This window comes from Scyliorhinus torazame, chromosome 12 (genome assembly GCF_047496885.1).
Source record: "Scyliorhinus torazame isolate Kashiwa2021f chromosome 12, sScyTor2.1, whole genome shotgun sequence".
NCBI lineage: Eukaryota > Metazoa > Chordata > Chondrichthyes > Carcharhiniformes > Scyliorhinidae > Scyliorhinus > Scyliorhinus torazame.
In genome coordinates this window covers 69,030,785-69,054,263 of record NC_092718.1, presented here as the reverse complement: position 1 = coordinate 69,054,263, position 23,479 = coordinate 69,030,785, and the positions used below count along the sequence as shown (strand labels likewise).

Here is a 23,479-nt window from a genome sequence, read left to right as displayed (position 1 = left end):
CTCAATGCTCACTCAATAACTGCTCACTCACTCAATGCTCATTCAATCACTGCTCACTCACTCAATGCTCACTCACTCAAAGCTCACTCACTCACTGCTCACTCAGTCACTGCTCACTCACTCACTACTCACTCACTCACTGCTCACTCACTCACTGCTCACTCACTCACTGCTCACTCACTCACTGCTCACTCACTCATTGCTCACTCACTGCTCACTCACTCACTGCTCACTCACTCAATGCTCACTCACTGATTTCTCACTCACTGCTCACTCACTCACTGCTCACTCACTGCTCACTGAATCAATGTTCACTCATTCACTTCTAACTCACTGCTCACTCCCTGCTCACTCACTCACTGCCTACCCATTGCTCACTCACTTACTGCTCACTCACTGCTCACTCACTCACTGCTCACTCACTCACTGCTCACTCACTCACTGCTCACTCACTCACTGCTCACTCACTCCTTGCTCACTCACTGCTCACTCACTCACTGCTCACTCACTCACTGCTCACTCACACCCTGCTCACTCACTCACTCCTCGCTCACCGACTGCTCACTCACTCACTGCTCACACACTCACTGCTCACTCACTGCTCACTCACTCACTGCTCACTCACTCACTGCTCACTCACTCACTGCTCACTCATTCATTGCTCACTCACTCAATGCTCATTCAATAACTGCTCCCTCACTCAATGCTCATTCAATCACTGCTCACTCACTCAAAGCTCACTTACTCAATGCTTACTCACCCACTGCTCACTCAGTCACTGCTCACTCAATCATTGCTCACTCACTGCTCGCTCACTGCTCACTCACTCACTGCTCACTCACTCATTGCTCACTCACTGCTCACTCACTCACTGCTCACTCACTCATTGCTCACTGCCTGCTCACTGACTCAATGATCACTCACTCACTGCTCACTCACGAACTGCTCTCTTACTCATTGCTCACTCACTGCGCACTGACTCAATGTTCACTCACTCACTGCTCACTCACTCACTGCTCACTCACTCATTGCTCACTCACTGCTCACTCACTCACTGCTCAGTCACTCAATGCTCACTCACTCAATGCTCACTCACTCATTGCTCACTCACTGCTCACTCACTCACTGCTCATTCACTCAATGCTCACTCACTCAATGCTCACTCACTGCTCACTCACTTATTGCTCACTCACTGCTCACTGACTCAATGTTCACTCACTGACTGCTCACTCACTCACTGCTCACTCACTCATTGCCCACTCACTGCTCACTCACTCACTGCTCACTGACTCAATGTTCACTCACTCACTGCTCACTCACTCACTGCTCTCTCACTCATTGCCCACTCACTGCTCACTCACTCACTGCTCACTGACTCAATGTTCACTCACTGACTGCTCACTCACTCACTGCTCTCTCACTCATTGCCCACTCACTGCTCACTCACTCACTGCTCACTCACTCACTGCACACTCACTCACTGCTCACTCACTGCTCACTCACTCACTGCTCACTCACTCACTGCTCACTCACTTACTGTTCACTCACTCACTGCTCACTCACTGCTCACTCACTCACCACTCACTCACTGCTCACTCACTCACTGCTCACTCACTGCTCACTCACTCACTGCTCACTCACTCACTGCTCACTCACTGCTCACTCACTCACTGCTCGCACACTCACTGTTCACTCACTCGTTCACCACTCACTCACTCCTCACTCACTCACTGCTCACTCACTGCTCACTCACTCACTGCTCACTCACCCACTGCTCACTCACCCACTGCTCACTCACTGCTCACTCACTCACTGCACTCTCACTGCTCAATCACTCACCACTCACTCACTGCTCACTCACTCACTGCTCACTCACTCACTGCACACTCACTGTTCACTCACTCACTGCACAGTCACTGCTCACTCGCTCACTGCACACTCACTGTTCACTCACTCGCTCACTCACTTACTGCTCACTCATTCAACACTCACTCACTCCTCACTCACTCACTGCTCACTCACTGCTCACTCACCCACTGCTCACTCACCCACTGCTCACTCACTGCTCACTCACTCACTGCACTCTCACTGCTCAATCACTCACCACTCACTCACTGCTCACTCACTCACTGCTCACTCACTCACTGCACTCTCACTGCTCAATCACTCACCACTCACTCACTGCTCACTCACTCACTGCTCACTCACTGCTCACTCACTCACTGCTCACTCACTCACTGCACACTCACTGTTCACTCACTCGCTCACTCACTTACTGCTCACTCATTCACCACTCACTCACTCCTCACTCACTCACTGCTCACTCACTGCTCACTCACTCACTGCGCACTCACCCACTGCTCACTCACTGCTCACTCACTCACTGCTCACTCACTCACTGCTCACTCACCCACTGCTCACTCACCCACTGCTCACTCACCCACTGCTCACTCACCTACTGCTCACTCACCCACTGCTCACTCACTGCTCGCTCACCCACTGCTCATTCACTGCTCACTCACTCACTCTCACTCTCTCAGTGCTCACTCACTCACCCACTGCTCACTCACTCACTCACTGCTCACTCACTACTTCTCACTCACTTCTCACTCACCCACTGCTCATTCACTGCTCACTCACTCACTGCTCACTCACTCACTCTCACTCACTCACTGCTCACTCACTCAGTGCTCACTCACTGCTCACTCACTCACTCACTCACTGCTCACTCACTCACTCTCACTCACTCACTGCTCACTCACTCACTGCCCACTCACTCACCACTCACTCACTGCTCACTCACTCACTCTCACTCTCTCAGTGCTCACTCACTCACCCACTGTTCACTCACTCACTCAATGCTAACTCACTACTGCTCTCTCACTGCTCACTCACTCACTGCTCACTCACTCACTCTCACTCACTCACTGCTCACTCACTCACCACTCACTCACTGCTCACTCACTCACCACTCACTCGCTGCTCACTCACTCACTGCTCACTCACTGCTCATTCACTCACTGCTCCCTCACTCACTGTTCACTCACTCACTGTTCACTCACTCACTGCTCACTCACTCACCACTCACTCACTGCTCACTCACTGCTCACTCACTGCTCACTCACTCACTGCACACTCACTCACTGTTCACTCACTCACTGCTCACTCACTCACCACTCACTCACTGCTCACTCACTCACTGCTCACTCACTCACTGCTCACTCACTGCTCACTCACTCACTGCACACTCACTGCTCACTCACTCACTGCTCACTCACTCACTGCTCACTCACTCACTGCTCACTCACTCACCGCTCACTCACTGCTCACTCACTCACTGCACACTCACTGCTCACTCACTCACTGCACACTCACTGCTCACTCACTCACTGCTCACTCACTCACTGCTCACTCACCCACTGCTCACCCACTGCTCACTCACTCACTGCTCACTCACTCACTGCTCACTCACTCACCACTCACTCACTGCTCACTCACTCGCCACTCACTCACTCACTGTTCACTCACTGCTCACTCACTCACTGCACACTCACTCACCGCTCACTCACTCACTGCACACTCGCCACTCACTCACTCACCACTCACTCACTGCTCACTCACTCACTGCTCACTCACTGCTCACTCACTGTTCAATCACTCACCACTCACTCACTGCTCACTCACCCACTGCTCACTAACTCACTGCTCACTCACTCATTGCTCACTCATTCATTGCTCACTCACTCACCACTCACTCACTGCTCACTCACTCACTTCTCACTCACTCACTGCACACTCACTGCTCACTCACTCACCACTCACTCACCCACTGCTCACTCACTGCTCACTCACTCACTGCTCACTCACTCACTGCTCACTCACCCACTGCTCACTCACCCACTGCTCACTCACTGCTCACTCACTCACTGCTCACTCACTTGCCACTCACTCACCCACTGCTCACTCACTGCTCACTCACTCACTGCTCACTCACTCACTGCTCACTCACCCACTGCTCACTCACCCACTGCTCACCCACTGCTCACTTACCCACTGCTCACTCACCCACTGCTCACTCACTGCTCACTCACTCACTGCTCACTCACTCACTGCTCACTCACTCACTGCTCACTCACTCACTGCTCACTCACTCACTGCTCACTCACTCACCACTCACTCACTGCTCACTCACTCACTGCTCACTCACTGCTCACTCACTCACTGCTCACTCACTCACTGCTCACTCACTGCTCACTCACTCACTGCACACTCACTGCTCACTCACTCACTGCTCACTCACTCACCACTCACTCACTGCTCACTCACTCACCGCTCACTCACTGCTCACTTACTCACTGCACACTCACTGCTCACTCACTCACTGTTCACTCACTGCTCACTCACTCACTGCACACTCACTCACCGCTCACTCACTCACTGCACACTCGCCACTCACTCACTCACCACTCACTCACTGCTCACTCACTCGCCACTCACTCTCCCACTGCTCACTCACTGCTCACTCACTCACTGCTCACTCACTGTTCAATCACTCACCACTCACTCACTGCTCACTCACCCACTGCTCACTCACTCACTGCTCACTCATTGCTCACTCATTCAATGCTCACTCACTCAACACTCACTCACTGCTCACTCACTCACTTCTCACTCACTCACTGCACACTCACTGCTCACTCACTCACCACTCACTCACTGCTCACTCACTCGCCACTCACTCACCCACTGCTCACTGACTGCTCATTCACTCACTGCTCACTCACTCACTGCTCACTCTCTCACTGCTCACTCTCTCACTGCTCACTCACTCACTGCTCACTCACTCACTGCTCACTCACTCACTGCTCACTCACTCACTGCTCACTTACCCACTTCTCACTCACTCACTGCTCACTCACCCACTGCTCACTCACTCAGTGCTCGCCCACTGCTCACTCATTAACTGCTCACTCACTGCTCACTCACTCACTGCTCACTCACTGCTCACTCTCTCACTGCTCACTAACTCATTGCTCACTCACTCACTGCTCACTCACTCACTGCTCACTCACTCACTGCTCACTCACTCACTGCTCACTCACTCACTGCTCACTCACTCACTGCTCACCCACTGCTCACTCACTGCTCACCCACTGCTCACTCACTCACTGCTCACTCACTCACTGCTCACTCACCCAATGCTCACTCACCCACTGCTCACTCACCCACTGCTCATTCACTCACTGCTCACTCACTCACTGCTCACTCACTCACTGCTCACCCACTGCTCACCCACTGCTCACTCACTCACTGCTCACTCACTCACTGCTCACTCACCCACTGCTCACTCACCCACTGCTCACTCACTGCTCACCCACTGCTCACTCACCCACTGCTCACTCACCCACTGCTCACTCACTCACTGCTCACTCACCCACTGCTCACTCACTCACTGCTCACTCAGTCACTGCTCACTCACCCACTGCTCACTCACAGCTCACTCACTCACTGCTCACCCACTGCTCACTCACTCACTGCTCACTCACCCACTGCTCACTCACTGCTCACTCACCCACTGCTCACTCACTGCTCACTCACCCACTGCTCACTCACCCACTGCTCACTCACCCACTGCTCACTCACTCCTCACTCCCTGCTCACTCACCACTGCTCACTCACCCACTGCTCACTCACTGACTGCTCACTCACCCACTGCTCACTCACCCACTGCTCACTCACTCCTCACTCCCTGCTCACTCACCACTGCTCACTCACTGACTGCTCACTAACTCCCTGCTCACTCACCACTGCTCACTCACCCACTGCTCACTCACTCAATGTTCACTCACTGCTCACTCACCCACTGCTCACTCACCACTGCTCACTGACTGCTCACTCACTCACTGCTCACTCACCACTGCTCACTCACCCACTGCTCACTCACTGACTGCTCACTCACTGCTCACCCACTGCTCACTCACCCACTGCTCACTCACCCACTGCTCACTCACTCAATGTTCACTCACCCACTGCTCACTCACTCCTCACTCCCTGCTCACTCACTGCCTACCCATCGCTCACTCACTCACTGCTCACTCACTCACACTGCTCATTCACTCACTGCTCACTCACTACCTGCTCACTCACTCGATGCTCACTCACTCACTGCTCACTCAGTCACTGCTCTCTCACTCACTGCTCACTCACTCTCTGCTCACTCACTCACTGCTCACTCACTCATTTCTCACTCACTCCTCATTCACTCACTGCTCACTCACTCAATGCTCACTCACTCATTGCTCACTCACTGCTCATTCACTCATTGCTCACTCACTCAATGCTCACTCAATCACTGCTCACTCACTCACTGCTCACTCACTCACTGCTCACTCACTCAATGCTCACTCACTCACTGCTCACTCACTCAATGCTCATTCAATCACTGCTCACTCACTCACTGCTCACTCACTCAATGCTCACTCAATAACTGCTCACTCACTCAATGCTCATTCAATCACTGCTCACTCACTCAATGCTCACTCACTCAAAGCTCACTCACTCACTGCTCACTCAGTCACTGCTCACTCACTCACTACTCACTCACTCACTGCTCACTCACTCACTGCTCACTCACTCACTGCTCACTCACTCACTGCTCACTCACTCATTGCTCACTCACTGCTCACTCACTCACTGCTCACTCACTCAATGCTCACTCACTGATTTCTCACTCACTGCTCACTCACTCACTGCTCACTCACTGCTCACTGAATCAATGTTCACTCATTCACTTCTAACTCACTGCTCACTCCCTGCTCACTCACTCACTGCCTACCCATTGCTCACTCACTTACTGCTCACTCACTGCTCACTCACTCACTGCTCACTCACTCACTGCTCACTCACTCACTGCTCACTCACTCACTGCTCACTCACTCCTTGCTCACTCACTGCTCACTCACTCACTGCTCACTCACTCACTGCTCACTCACACCCTGCTCACTCACTCACTCCTCGCTCACCGACTGCTCACTCACTCACTGCTCACACACTCACTGCTCACTCACTGCTCACTCACTCACTGCTCACTCACTCACTGCTCACTCACTCACTGCTCACTCATTCATTGCTCACTCACTCAATGCTCATTCAATAACTGCTCCCTCACTCAATGCTCATTCAATCACTGCTCACTCACTCAAAGCTCACTTACTCAATGCTTACTCACCCACTGCTCACTCAGTCACTGCTCACTCAATCATTGCTCACTCACTGCTCGCTCACTGCTCACTCACTCACTGCTCACTCACTCATTGCTCACTCACTGCTCACTCACTCACTGCTCACTCACTCATTGCTCACTGCCTGCTCACTGACTCAATGATCACTCACTCACTGCTCACTCACGAACTGCTCTCTTACTCATTGCTCACTCACTGCGCACTGACTCAATGTTCACTCACTCACTGCTCACTCACTCACTGCTCACTCACTCATTGCTCACTCACTGCTCACTCACTCACTGCTCACTCACTCAATGCTCACTCACTCAATGCTCACTCACTCATTGCTCACTCACTGCTCACTCACTCACTGCTCATTCACTCAATGCTCACTCACTCAATGCTCACTCACTGCTCACTCACTTATTGCTCACTCACTGCTCACTGACTCAATGTTCACTCACTGACTGCTCACTCACTCACTGCTCACTCACTCATTGCCCACTCACTGCTCACTCACTCACTGCTCACTGACTCAATGTTCACTCACTCACTGCTCACTCACTCACTGCTCTCTCACTCATTGCCCACTCACTGCTCACTCACTCACTGCTCACTGACTCAATGTTCACTCACTCACTGCTCACTCACTCACTGCTCTCTCACTCATTGCCCACTCACTGCTCACTCACTCACTGCTCACTGACTCAATGTTCACTCACTGACTGCTCACTCACTCACTGCTCTCTCACTCATTGCCCACTCACTGCTCACTCACTCACTGCTCACTCACCCACTGCTCACTCAGTCACTGCTCACTCACTCACTGCTCACCCACTGCTCACTCACTCACTGCTCACTCACCCACTGCTCACTCACTCACGGCTCACTCACTCACTGCTCACTCACTCACTGCTCACTTAGTCACTGCTCACTCACTCACTGCTCACTCACCCACTGCTCACTCACTCACTGCTCACTCACTCACTGCTCACTCACTCACTGCTCACTCACTCACTGCTCACTTAGTCACTGCTCACTCACTCACTGCTCACTCACCGCTCACTCACTGCTCACCCACTGCTCACTCACCCACTGCTCACTCACTGCTCACTCACTCACTGCTCACTCACCCACTGCTCACTCACCCACTGCTCACTCACCCACTGCTCACTCACTGCTCACTCCCTGCTCACTCACTGCCTACCGATCGCTCACTCACCCACTCCTCACTCACTCAATGCTCACTCACCCACTGCTCACTCACTGCTCACTCCCTGCTCACTCACTGCCTACCGATCGCTCACTCACCCACTGCTCACTCACTCACTGCTCATTCACCCACTGCTCACTCACTCCCTGCCCACTCACTGCTCACCCACTGCTCAATCACTCACTGCTCACTCACCCACTGCTCACTCACTGCTCACTCACTGCTCACTCACTGCTCACTCACTGCTCACTCAGTCACTGCTCATTCACTGCTCACTCACTCACTGCTCACTCTCCCACTGCTCACTCACTGCTCACTCACTCACTGCTCACTCACTCACCACTCACTCACTGCTCACTCACTCACTGCTCACTCAGTGCTCACTCTCCCACTGCTCACTCACTGCTCACTCACTCACTGCTCACTCACTCACTGCTCACTCACTCACCACTCACTCACTGCTCACTCACTCACTGCTCACTCAGTGCTCACTCTCCCACTGCTCACTCACTGCTCACTCACTCACCACTCACTCACTGCTCACTCACTGCTCACTCACTGCTCACTCACTGCTCACTCACTCACCACTCACTTACTGCTCACTCACTCGCCACTCACTCACCCACTGCTCACTCACTGCTCACTCACTCACTGCTCACTCACTGCTCACTCACTCACTGCTCACTCACCCACTGCTCACTCACCCACTGCTCACTCACTGCTCACTCACTCACTGCTCACTCACCCACTGCTCACTCACTCACTGCTCACTCACTCACTGCTCACTCACTCACTGCTCACTCACTGCTCACTTACCCACTTCTCACTCACTCACTGCTCACTCACCCACTGCTCACTCACTGCTGACTCACTCACTGCTCACTCACTCACTGCTCACTTACCCACTGCTCACTCACTGCTCACTCGCCCACTGCTCACTCACCCACTGCTCACTCACTGCTCACTCACTCACTGCTCACTCACTCACTGCTCACTCACTCACTGCTCACTCACTGCTCACTTACCCACTTCTCACTCACTCACTGCTCACTCACCCACTGCTCACTCACTGCTGACTCACTCACTGCTCACTCACTCACTGCTCACTTACCCACTTCTCACTCACCCACTGCTCACTCACTCACTGCTCACTCACTCACTGCTCACTCACTCACTGCTCACTCACTCACTGCTCACTTACCCACTTCTCACTCACTCACTGCTCACTTACCCACTTCTCACTCACCCACTTCTCACTCACTCACTGCTCACTCACTCACTGCTCACTCACTGCTGACTCACTCACTGCTCACTCACCCACTTCTCACTCACTCACTGCTCACTCACTGCTCACCCACTGCACACTCACTCACTGCTCACCCACTGCTCACTCACTCACTGCTCACTCACTTACTGTTCACTCACTCACTGCTCACTCACTGCTCACTCACTCACCACTCACTCACTGCTCACTCACTCACTGCTCACTCACTTACTGTTCACTCACTCACTGCTCACTCACTGCTCACTCACTCACCACTCACTCACTGCTCACTCACTCACTGCTCACTCACTGCTCACTCTCCCACTGTTCACTCACAGCTCACTCACTCACTGCTCACTCACTCACCACTCACTCACTGCTCACTCACTCGCCACTCACTCACTCACTGCTCACTCACTGCTCACTCACTCACCACTCACTCACTGCTCACTCACTGCTCACTCACTCGCCACTCACTCACTCACTGCTCACTCACCCACTGCTCACTCACCCACTGCTCACTCACTGCTCACTCACTCACTGCTCACTCACTCACTGCTCACTCACCCACTGCTCACTCACTGCTCACTCACCCACTGCTCACTCACCCACTGCTCACTCACTGCTCACTCACTCACTGCTCACTCACTCACTGCTCACTCACTCACTGCTCACTCACTCACTGCTCACTCACCCACTGCTCACTCACTGCTCACTCACCCACTGCTCACTCACCCACTGCTCACTCACTGCTCACTCACTCACTGCTCACTCACTCACTGCTCACTCACTCACTGCTCACTCACCCACTGCTCACTCACCCACTGCTCACTCACTGCTCACTCACTCACTGCTCACTCACTCACTGCTCACTCACCCACTGCTCACTCACTCACTGCTCACTCACTGTTCACTCACTCACTGCTCACTCACCCACTGCTCACTCACTCACTGCTCATTCACCCACTGCTCACTCACCCACTGCTCACTCACTCACTGCTCACTCACTCACTGCTCACTCACACACTGCTCACTCACTCACTGCTCACTCACCCACTGCTCACTCACTCACTGCTCACTCACTCACTGTTCACTCACTGCTCACTCACTCACTGCTCACTCACTCACTGCTCACTCACTCACTGCTCACTCACCCACTGCTCACTCAATCACTGCTCACTCACTCACTGCTCACTCACCCACTGCTCACTCACTGCTCACTCACTCACTGCTCACTCACTCACTGCTCACTCACCCACTGCTCACTCACTCACTGCTCACTCACTCACTGCTCACTCACTCACTGCTCAGTCACTGCTCACTCACTCACTGCTCACTCACCCACTGCTCACTCACTCACTGCTCACTCACTCAATGCTCACTCACCCACTGCTCACTCACTCACTGCTCACTCACTCACTGCTCACTCACTCACTGCTCAGTCACTGCTCACTCACTCACTGCTCAGTCACTGCTCACTCACTCACTGCTCACTCACTCACTGCTCACTCACTCAATGCTCACTCACCCACTGCTCACTCACTCACTGCTCACTCACTCACTGCTCACTCACTCACTGCTCACTCACTGCTCACTCACTCACTGCTCAGTCACTGCTCACTCACTCACTGCTCACTCACCCACTGCTCACTCACTCACTGCTCACTCACTCACTGCTCACTCACCCACTGCTCACTCACTGCTCACTCACTCACTGCTCACTCACTCACTGCTCAGTCACTGCTCACTCACTCACCCACTGCTCACTCACCCACTGCTCACTCACTCAATGCTCACTCACTCACTGCTCACTCACTCACTGCTCACTCACTCACTGCTCACTCACTCCCTGCTCACTCACTGCTCACTCACTCACTGCTCACTCACTCACTGCTCACTCACCCACTGCTCACTCACTGCTCACTCACTCACTGCTCACTCACTCACTGCTCACCCACTCACTGCTCACCCACTGCTCACTCACTGCTCACTCACCCACTGCTCACTCACTGCTCACTCACTCACTGCTCACTCACTCACTGCTCACTCACTCACTGCTCACTCACTCACTGCTCACCCACTGCTCACTCACTCACTGCACACTCACTGCTCACTCACTCACTGCTCACTCATTCACTGCTCACTCACTCACTGCTCACTCACTCACTGCTCACTCACTCACTGCTCACCCACTGCTCACTCACTCACTGCTCACCCACTGCTCACTCACTTATTGCTCACTCACTGCTCACTCACCCACTGCTCATTCACTGCTCACTCACTCACTGCTCACTCAGTCACTGCTCACTCACTCACTACTCACTCACTCACTGCTCACTCACAAACTGCTCACTCACTCACTGCTCACTCACTCACTGCTCACTCACTCAATGCTCACTCACTCACTGCTCACCCACTGCTCACTCACTTATTGCTCACTCACTGCTCACTGACTCAATGTTCACTCACTGACTGCTCACTCACTCTCACTCACTCACTGCTCACTCACCCACTGCTCACTCAGTCATTGCTCACTCACGGCTCACTCACTCACTGCTAACTCAGTCACTGCTCACTCACTCATTGCTCACTCACTCACTGCTAACTCAGTCACTGCTCACTCACTTATTGCTCACTCACTGCTCACTCACTCACTGCTCATTCACTCACTGCTCACGCACTCACTGCTCACTCACTCACTGCTCACCCACTGCTCACTCACTGCTCACTCACTCACTGCTCACTCACTCACTGCTCACTCACCCACTGCTCATTCACTGCTCACTCACCCACTGCTCACCCACTGCTCACTCACCCACTGCTCACTCACCCACTGCTCACTCACTGCTCACTCCCTGCTCACTCACTGCCTACCGATCGCTCACTCACCCACTCCTCACTCACTCAATGCTCACTCACCCACTGCTCACTCACTGCTCACTCCCTGCTCACTCACTGCCTACCGATCGCTCACTCACCCACTCCTCACTCACTCAATGCTCACTCACCCACTGCTCACTCACTGCTCACTCCCTGCTCACTCACTGCCTACCGATCGCTCACTCACTCACTGCTCACTCACTCACTGCTCATTCACCCACTGCACACTCACCCACTGCTCACTCACCCACTGCTCACTCACTGCTCACTCACTCCCTGCGCACTCACTGCTCACTCAGTCACTGCTCATTCACTGCTCACTCACTCACTGCTCACTCACTTACTGTTCACTCACTCACTGCTCACTCACTGCTCACTCACTCACTGCTCACTCACTCACTGCTCACTCACTCACTGCTCACTCACCCACTGCTCACTCACCCACTGCTCACTCACTCACTGCTCACTCACTCACCACTCACTCACTGCTCACTCACTCACCACTCACTCACTGCTCACTCACTCACTGCTCACTCAGTGCTCACTCTCCCACTGCTCACTCACTGCTCACTCACTCACTGCTCACTCACTCACCGCTCACTCACTGCTCTCTCACTCGCCACTCACTCACTCACTGCTCACTCACTGCTCACTCACTCACCACTCACTCACTGCTCACTCACTCGCCACTCACTCACCCACTGCTCACCCAATGCTCACTCACCCACTGCTCACTCACTGCTCACTCACTCACTGCTCACTCACTCACTGCTCACTCACTCACTGCTCACTCACTCACTGCTCACTCACTCACTGCTCACTTCCCCACTTCTCACTCACTCACTGCTCACTCACCCACTGCTCACTCACTGCTGACTCACTCACTGCTCACTCACTCACTGCTCACTTACCCACTTCTCACTCACTCACTGCTCACTTACCCACTTCTCACTCACCCACTGCTCACTCACTCACTGCTCACTCACTCACTGCTCACTCACTCACTGCTCAATCAATCACTGCTCACTCACCCACTGCTCACTCACTCACTGCTCACTTACCCACTCCTCACTCACCCACTTCTCACTCACTCACTGCTCACTCACTCACTGCTCACTTACCCACTTCTCACTCACTCACTGCTCACTTACCCACTTCTCACTCACCCACTTCTCACTCACTCACTGCTCACTCACTCACTGCTCACTCAGTGCTCACTCACTCACTGCTCACTCACCCACTTCTCACTCACTCACTGCTCACTCACTGCTCACTCACTGCTCACTCAGTCACTGCTCACTCAGTCACTGCTCAGTCACTGCTCACTCACTCACTGCTCACTCACTCAATGCTCACTACTCACTGCTCACTCACTCACAGCTCACTCACTCACTGCTCACTCACTGCTCACTCACTCACTGCTCACTACTCACTGCTCACTCACTCACTGCTCACTCACTCATTGCTCACTCACTCACTGCTCACTCACTGCTCACTCAGTCACTGCTCACTCAGTCACTGCTCACTCAGTCACTACTCACTCAGTCACTGCTCACTCCCTGCGCACTCACTCACTGCTCACTCACCCACTGCTCATTCACTGCTCACTCACTCACTGCTCACTCACTCACTGCTCACTCATTCCCTGCTCACTCACTCACTGCTCACTCATTCACTGCTCACTCACACAATGCTCACTCACTCACTGCTCACTACTCAATGCCAACTCACTCACTGCTCACTCACTCACTGCTCACTCACTCACTGCTCACTCCCTGCTCACTCACTGCTCACTCAGTCACTGCTCAGTCAGTCACTGCTCAGTCACTGCTCACTCACTCACTGCTCACTCACTCAATGCTCACTCACTCACTGCTCACTACACACTGCTCACTCACTCACTGCTCACTCACTCACTGCTCACTCACTGCTCACTCACTCACTGCTCACTGCTCACTCACTCACTGCTCACTCACTCATTGCTCACTCACTCACTGCTCACTCACTGCTCACTCACTCACTGCTCACTCACTCACTGCTCACTCAGTCACTGCTCACTCCCTGCGCACTCACTCACTGCTCACTCACTCACTGCTCAATCACTCACTGCTCACTCACTCACTGCTCACTCACTGCTCACTCAATGCTCACTCACTGCTCACTCACTGCTCACTCACTGCTCACTCACTGCTCACTCACCCACTGCTCACTCACTCACTGCTCACTCACTCACTGCTCACTCACTCACTGCTCACTCAACCACTGCTCACTCACTCACTGCTCACTCACTCACTGCTCACTCACTCACTGCTCACTCACTCACTGCTCACTCAATGCTCACTCACCCACTGCTCACTAACTCCCTGCGCACTCACTCACCTCACACTCACTCACTGCTCACTCACCCACTGCTCACTCACTCATTGCTCACTCACTGACTGCTCACTCACTCACTGCTCACTCACCCACTGCTCACTCACTCACTGCTCACTCACCCACTGCTCACTCACTCATTGCTCACTCACTGCTCACTCACCCACTGCTCACTCACCCACTGCTCACTCGCTCACTGCTCACTGACTGCTCACTCACTCACTGCTCACTCACTGCTCACTCACTCACTGCTCACTCACTCACTGCTCACTCACCCACTGCTCACTCACCCACTGCTCACTCACTCCCTGCGCACTCACTCACTGCTCACTCACCCACTGCTCACTCACTCACTGCTCACTCACTCACTGCTCACTCACCCACTGCTCACTCACTGCTCACTCACTCACTGCTCACTCACTCCCTGCGCACTCACTCACTGCTCACTCACTGCTCACTCACTCACTGCTCACTCACTCACTGCTCACTCAATGCTCACTCACTCACTGCTCACTCACTCACTGCTCACTCACTCACTGCTCACTCACTGCTCACTCACTCACTGCTCACTCACTCACTGCTCACTCCCTCTCTCTCACTCACAGTTCACTCACTCACTGCTCACTCACCCACTGCTCACTCACCCACTTCTCACTCACCCACTGCTCACTCACTCACTGCTCACTCACCCACTGCTCACTCACCCACTGCTCACTCATTCACTCCTCACTCCCTCTCTCTCACTCACAGTTCACTCACTCACTGCTCACTCACCCATTTCTCACTCACCCACTGTTCACTCACTCACTGCTAACTCACTCACTGCTCACTCACTCACTGCTCACTCACTCACTGCTCACTCACTGCTCACTCACTCACTGCTCACTCACTCACTGCTCACTCACTCACTGCTCACTCACTCACTGCTCACTCACTCACTGCTCACTCACCCACTGCTCACTCACCCACTGCTCACTCACCCACTGCTCACTCACTCACTTCTCATCACTCACTTCTCACTCACTCACTGCTCACTCACTCACTCCTCACTCACTCTCTCTCACTCACAGTTCACTCACTCATTTCTCACTCACTCACAGTTCACTCACTGACTGCTAACTCACTCACTGCTCACTCACTCACTGCTCACTCATTCACTGCTCACTCACTCACTGCTCACTCACCCACTGCTCACTCACCCACTGCTCACTCACTCACTTCTCACTCACTCACTTCTCACTCACTCACTGCTCACTCACTCACTCCTCACTCACTCTCTCTCACTCTCAGTTCACTCACTCACTGCTCACTCACTCACTGCTCACTCACTGCTCACTCACTCACTGCTCACTCACCCACTGCTCACTCACCCACTGCTCACTCACTGCTCACTCACTCACTGCTCACTCACTCACTGCTCACTCACTCACTGCTCACTCACTCACTTCTCACTCACTCACTTCTCACTCACTCACTGCTCACTCACTCACTGCTCACTCACTCACTGCTCACTCACTCACTGCTCACTCATTGCTCACTCACTCACTGCTCACTCACTCACTGTTCACTCACTGCTCACTCACCGCTCACTCACTCACTGCTCACTCACTCACTTCTCACTCACTCACTGCTCACTCACTCACTGCTCACTCACTGCTCACTCACTCACTGCTCACTCACTCACTCCTCACTCACTCTCTCTCACTCACAGTTCACTCACTCACTTCTCACTCACTCACAGTTCACTCACTCACAGTTCATTCACTTGCTCATTAACAGGTCGGAGTCTGTTTTATTGAACCGTGCTTTTTTCCCAGATGCACCGGAATTTTTGAGCTCTCAGGTGAGAATTGTGTTAGGCCATGAACATGGAGCCGTCATCATTCCCATTGAAATATCAGCAAATCCTTCTGAGGTCACTTACACCTGGAGCAAGAATGGGAAGCTGCTGATTAAAGGTAAGAGTTAATAGCTGTCAGACATTGTCGAAATCCCTCAACCCTCTCACTGGGGTACGGGATCCACACACATTGACTCTCACTGGGGTACGGGATCCACACACACTGACTCTCACTGGGGTACGGGTTCCACACACAATGACTCTCACTGGGGTACGGGTTCCACACACACTGACTCTCACTGGGGTACGGGTTCCACACACACTGACTCTCACTGGGGTACGGGATCCACACACACTGACTCTCACTGGGGTACGGGTTCCACACACACTGACTCTCACTGGGGTACAGGTTCCACACACACTGACTCTCACTGGGGTACGGGTTCCACACACACTGACTCTCACTGGGGTACGGGTTCCACACACACTGACTCTCACTGGGGTACGGGTTTCACACACACTGACTCTCACTGGGGTACGGGTTCCACACACACTGACTCTCACTGGGGTACGGGTTCCACACACACTGACTCTCACTGGGGTACGGGTTCCACACACACTGACTCTCACTGGGGTACGGGATCCACACACACTGACTCTCAATGGGGTACGGTTTCCACACTCACTGACACTCACTGGGGTACGGGTTCCACACACACTGACTCTCACTGGGGTACGGGTTCCACACACACTGACTCTCACTGGGGTACGGGTTCCACACACACTGATTCTAACTGAGGTACAGGTTCCACACACACACTGACTCTCACTGGGGTACGGGTTCCACACACACTGACTCTCACTGGGGTACGGGTTCCACACACACTGACTCTCACTGGGGTACGGGTTCCACACACACTGACTCTCACTGGGGTACGGGTTCCACACACACTGACTCTCACTGGGGTACGGGTTCCACACACACTGACTCTCACTGGGGTACGGGTTCCACACACACTGATTCTAACTGAGGTACAGGTTCCACACACACACTGACTCTCACTGGGGTACGGGTTCCACACACACTGACTCTCACTGGGGTACGGGTTCCACACACACTGATTCTAACTGAGGTACAGGTTCCACACACACACTGATTCTCACTGGGGTACGGGTTCCACACACACCGACTCTCACTGCGGTCCGGGTTCCACACACACTGTCTCTCACTGGGGTACGGGTTCCACACACACTGACTCTCACTGGGGTATGGGTTCCACACACACTGTCTCTCACTGGGGTACGGGTTCCACACACACTGACTCTCACTGGGGTACGGGTTCCACACACACTGACTCTGACTAGGGTATGGGTTCCACACCAACAGACTCTCACTGGGGTGCGTGTTCCACACACACTGACTCTCACTGGGGTACGGGTTCCACACACACTGACTCTGACTAGGGTATGGGTTCCACACCAACAGACTCTCACTGGGGTGCGTGTTCCACACACACTGACTCTCACTGGGGTACGGGTTCCACACACACTGACTCTCACTGGGGTACGGGTTCCACACACACTGACTCTCACTGGGGTACGGGTTCCACACACACTGACTCTCACTGGGGTATGGGTTCCAGATACACTGACTCTCACTGGGGTACGGGTTCCACTCACGCTGACTCTCACTGAGGTACAGGTTCCACACACACTGACTCTCACCGGGGTACGGGTTCCACACACACAGTCTCTCACTGGGGTACGGGTTCCACACAGACTGACTCTCACTGGGGTATGGGTCCCACACACACTGACTCTCACTGGGGTACGGGTTCCACACACACTGACTCTCACTGGGGTACGGGTTCCACACACACTGACTCTCACTGGGGTATGGGTTCCACACACGCTGACTCTCACTGAGGTACAGTTTCCACACACACTGACTCTCACTGGGGTACGGGTTCCACACACACAGTCTCTCACTGGGGTACGTGTTCCACACACACTGACTCTCACTGGGGTTTGGGTTCCACACACACTGACTCTTACTGGGGTACGGGTTCCACACACACTGACTCTCACTGGGGTACGGGTTCCACACACACTGACTCTCACTGGGGTACGGGTTCCACACACACTGACTCTCACTGGGGTATGGGTTCCAGATACACTGACTCTCACTGGGGTACGGGTTCCAGATACACTGACTCTCACTGGGGTACGGGTTCGACACACACTGACTCTCACTGGGGTATGTGTTCCACACACTGACTGTCACTTGGGTACTGGTTCCACACACACTGACTCTCACTGGGGTATGGGTTCCACACACGCTGACTCTCACTGAGGTACAGTTTCCACACACACTGACTCTCACTGGGGTACGGGTTCCACACACACAGTCTCTCACTGGGGTACGTGTTCCACACACACTGACTCTCACTGGGGTTTGGGTTCCACACACACTGACTCTTACTGGGGTACGGGTTCCACACACACTGACTCTCACTGGGGTACGGGTTCCACACACACTGACTCTCACTGGGGTACGGGTTCCACACACACTGACTCTCACTGGGGTACGGGTTCCACACACACTGACTCTCACTGGGGTATTGGTTCCAGATACACTGCCTCTCACTGGGGTACGGGTTCCACACACGCTGACTCTCACTGAGGTACAGGTTCCACACACACTGACTCTCACCGGGGTACGGGTTCCTCACACACAGTCTCTCACTGGGGTACGGGTTCCACGCAGACTGACTCTCACTGGGGTATGGGTTCCAAACACAGTGACTCTCACTGGGGTACGGGTTTCACACACACTGACTCTCACTGGGGTATGGGTTCCAGATGCACTGACTCTCACTGGGGTACGGGTTCCAGATACAGTGACTCTTACTGGGGTACGGGTTCGACACACACTGACTCTCACTGGGGTATGGGTTCCACACATAGAACATAGAACATAGAACAATACAGCGCAGTACAGGCCCTTCGGCCCACGATGTTGCACCGAAACAAAAGCCATCTAACCTACACTATGCCATTATCATCCATATGTTTATCCAATAAACTTTTAAATGCCCTCAATGTTGGCGAGTTCACTACTGTAGCAGGTAGGGCATTCCACGGCCTCACTACTCTTTGCGTAAAGAACCTACCTCTGACCTCTGTCCTATATCTATTACCCCTCAGTTTAAAGTTATGTCCCCTCATGCCAGCCATATCCATCCGCGGGAGAAGGCTCGCACTGTCCACCCTATCCAACCCCTGATCATTTTGTATGCCTCTATTAAGTCTCCTCTTCACCTTCTTCTCTCCAACGAAAACAACCTCAAGTCCGTCAGCCTTTCCTCATAAGATTTTCCCTCCATACCAGGCAACATCCTGGTAAATATCCTCTGCACCCGCTCCAAAGCCTCCACGTCCTTCCTATAATGCGGTGACCAGAACTGTACGCAATACTCCAAATGCGGCCGGACCAGAGTTCTATACAGCTGCAACATGACCTCCCGACTCCGGAACTCAATCCCTCTACCAATAAAGGCCAACACTCCATAGGCCTTCTTCACAACCCTATCAACCTGGGTGGCAACTTTCAGGGATCTATGTACATGGACACCTAGATCCCTCTGCTCAGCCACACTTTCAAGAACTTTACCATTAGCCAAATATTCCGCATTCCTGTTATTCCTTCCAAAGTGAATCACCTCACACTTCTCTACATTAAACTCCATTTGCCACCTCTCAGCCCAGCTCTGCAGCTTATCTATATCCCTCTGTAACCTGCTACATCCTTCCACACTATCGACAACACCACCGACTTTAGTATCATCTGCAAATTTACTCACCCACCCTTCTGCGCCTTCCTCTAGGTCATTGATAAAAATGACAAACAGCAACGGCCCCAGAACAGATCCTTGTGGTACTCCACTTGTGACTGTACTCCATTCTGAACATTTCCCATCAACCACCACCCTCTGTCTTCTTTCAGCTAGCCAATTTCTGATCCACATCTCTAAATCACCCTCAATCCCCAGCCTCCGTATTTTTTGCAATAGCCTACCGTGGGGAACCTTATCAAACGCTTTGCTGAAATCCATATACACCACATCAACTGCTCTACCCTCGTCTACCTGTTCAGTCACCTTCTCAAAGAACTCAATAAGGTTTGTGAGGCATGACCTACCCTTCACAAAGCCATGCTGACTATCCCTGATCATATTATTCCTATCTAGATGATTATAAATCTTGTCCCTTATAATCCCCTCCAAGACTTTACCCACTACAGACGTGAGGCTCACCGGTCTATAGTTGCCGGGGTTGTCTCTGCTCCCCTTTTTGAACAAAGGGACCACATTTGCTGTCCTCCAGTCCTCTGGCACTATTCCTGTAGCCAATGATGACATAAAAATCAAAGCCAAAGGTCCAGCAATCTCTTCCCTGGCCTCCCATAGAATCCTAGGATAAATCCCATCAGGTCCCGGGGACTTATCTATTTTCAGCCTGTCCAGAATTGCCAACACCTCTTCCCTACGTACCTCAATGCCATCTATTCTATTAGCCTGGGGCTCAGCATTCTCCTCCACAACATTATCTTTTTCCTGAGTGAATACTGACGAAAAATATTCATTTAGTATCTCGCCTATCTCTTCAGACTCCACACACAATTTCCCATCCCTGTCCTTGACTGGTCCTACTCTTTCCCTCGTCATTCGCTTATTCCTGACATACCTATAGAAAGCTTTTGGGTTTTCCTTGATCCTTCCTGCCAAATACTTCTCATGTCCCCTCCTTGCTCGTCTTAGCTCTCTCTTTAGATCCTTCCTCGCTACCTTGTAACTATCCATCGCCCCAACCGAAACTTCACACTTCATCTTCACATAGGCCTTCTTCTTCCTCTTAACAAGAGATTCCACTTCCCTGATAAACCACGGTTCCCTCGCTCGACGCCTTCCTCCCTGTCTGACCGGTACATACTTATCAAGAACACGCAGTAGCTGATCCTTGAACAAGCCCCACTTATCCAGTGTGCCCAACACTTGCAGCCTACTTCTCCACCTTATCCCCCCCAAGTCACGTCTAATGGCATCATAATTGCCCTTCCCCCAGCTATAACTCTTGCCCTGCGGTGTATACTTATCCCTTTCCATCATTAACGTAAACGTCACCGAATTGTGGTCACTGTCCCCAAAGTGCTCTCCTACCTCCAAATCCAACACCTGGCCTGGTTCATTACCCAAAACCAAATCCAACGTGGCCTCGCCTCTTGTTGGCCTGTCAACATATTGTTTCAGGAAACCCTCCTGCACACACTGTACAAAAAACGACCCATCTATTGTACTCGAACTATATATTTTCCAGTCAATATTTGGAAAGTTAAAGTCTCCCATAATAACTACCCTGTTACTTTCGCTCATATCCAGAATCATCTTCGCCATCCTTTCCTCTACATCCCTAGAACTATTAGGAGGCCTATAAAAAGCTCCCAACAGGGTGACCTCTCCTTTCCTGTTTCTAACTTCAGCCAATACTACCTCGGCAGAAGAGTCCCCGTCTAGCATCCTCTCCGCCACCGTAATACTGCTCTTGACTAGCAGCGCCACACCTCCCCCTCTTTTGCCTCCTTCTCTGAGCTTACTAAAACACCTAAACCCCGGAACCTGCAACATCCATTCCTGTCCCTGCTCTATCCATGTCTCCGAAATGGCCACAACATCGAAATCCCAGGTACCAACCCACGCTGCCAGTTCCCCTACCTTGTTTCGTATACTCCTGGCATTGAAGTAGACACACTTCAAACCACCTACCTGAACGCTGGCCCCCTCCTGCGACGTCAAATCTGTGCTCCTGACCTCTATACTCTCATTCTCCCTTACCCTAAAACTACAATCCAGGTTCCCATGCCCCTGCTGCATTAGTTTAAACCCCCCCAAAGAGCACTAACAAATCTCCCCCCCAGGATATTTGTGCCCCTCAGGTTCAGATGTAGACCATCCTGTCTGTAGAGGTCCCACCTTCCCCAGAAAGAGCCCCAGTTATCCAAAAATCTGAAACCCTCACGCCTGCACCATCCCTGTAGCCACGTGTTTAAATGCTCTCTCTCCCTATTCCTCATCTCACTATCACGTGGCACGGGCAACAACCCAGAGATAACAACTCTGTTTGTTCTAGTTCTGAGCTTCCATCCTAGCTCCCTGAAAGCCTGCCTGACATCCTTGTCCCCTTTCCTACCTATGTCGTTGGTGCCAATGTGGACCACGACTTGGGGCTGCTCCCCCTCCCCGCTAAGGACCCGGAAAACACGATCCGAGACATCACGTACCCTTGCACCTGGGAGGCAACATACCAAACGTGAGTCTCTCACGCTCCCACAAAATCTCCTATCTGTGCCCCTGACTATAGAGTCCCCAATTACTAATGCTCTGCTCCTCTCCCCCCTTCCCTTCTGAGCAACAGGGACAGACTCCGTGCCAGAGGCCCGTACCCCATGGCTTACCCCTGGTAAGTTGTCCCCCCCACAAGTATCCAAAGCGGTATACTTGTTTCTCAGGGGAACGACCGCAGGGGATCCCTGCACTGACTGTTTTTTCCCAGTCCCTCTTACAGTTACCCACCTATCTCCAATCTTTGGTGTAACTAATTCCCTGAAGCTGCTATCTATGACCCCTTCT

At 52.7% G+C, this 23,479-nt stretch overlaps 1 protein-coding gene across 1 annotated transcript in view; it reads left to right on the top strand.

The window, feature by feature from the left end:
- The window catches only part of LOC140387054 (nephrin-like), a 327,816-nt gene that overhangs the window by 147,269 nt on the left and 157,068 nt on the right, over positions 1–23,479 (top strand). Inside the window, exon 5 of the mRNA XM_072470065.1 lies at positions 16,771–16,911. Coding sequence (XP_072326166.1) covers positions 16,771–16,911 — 141 coding nt within the window. The remainder of the gene's footprint in view (positions 1–16,770; positions 16,912–23,479) is intronic.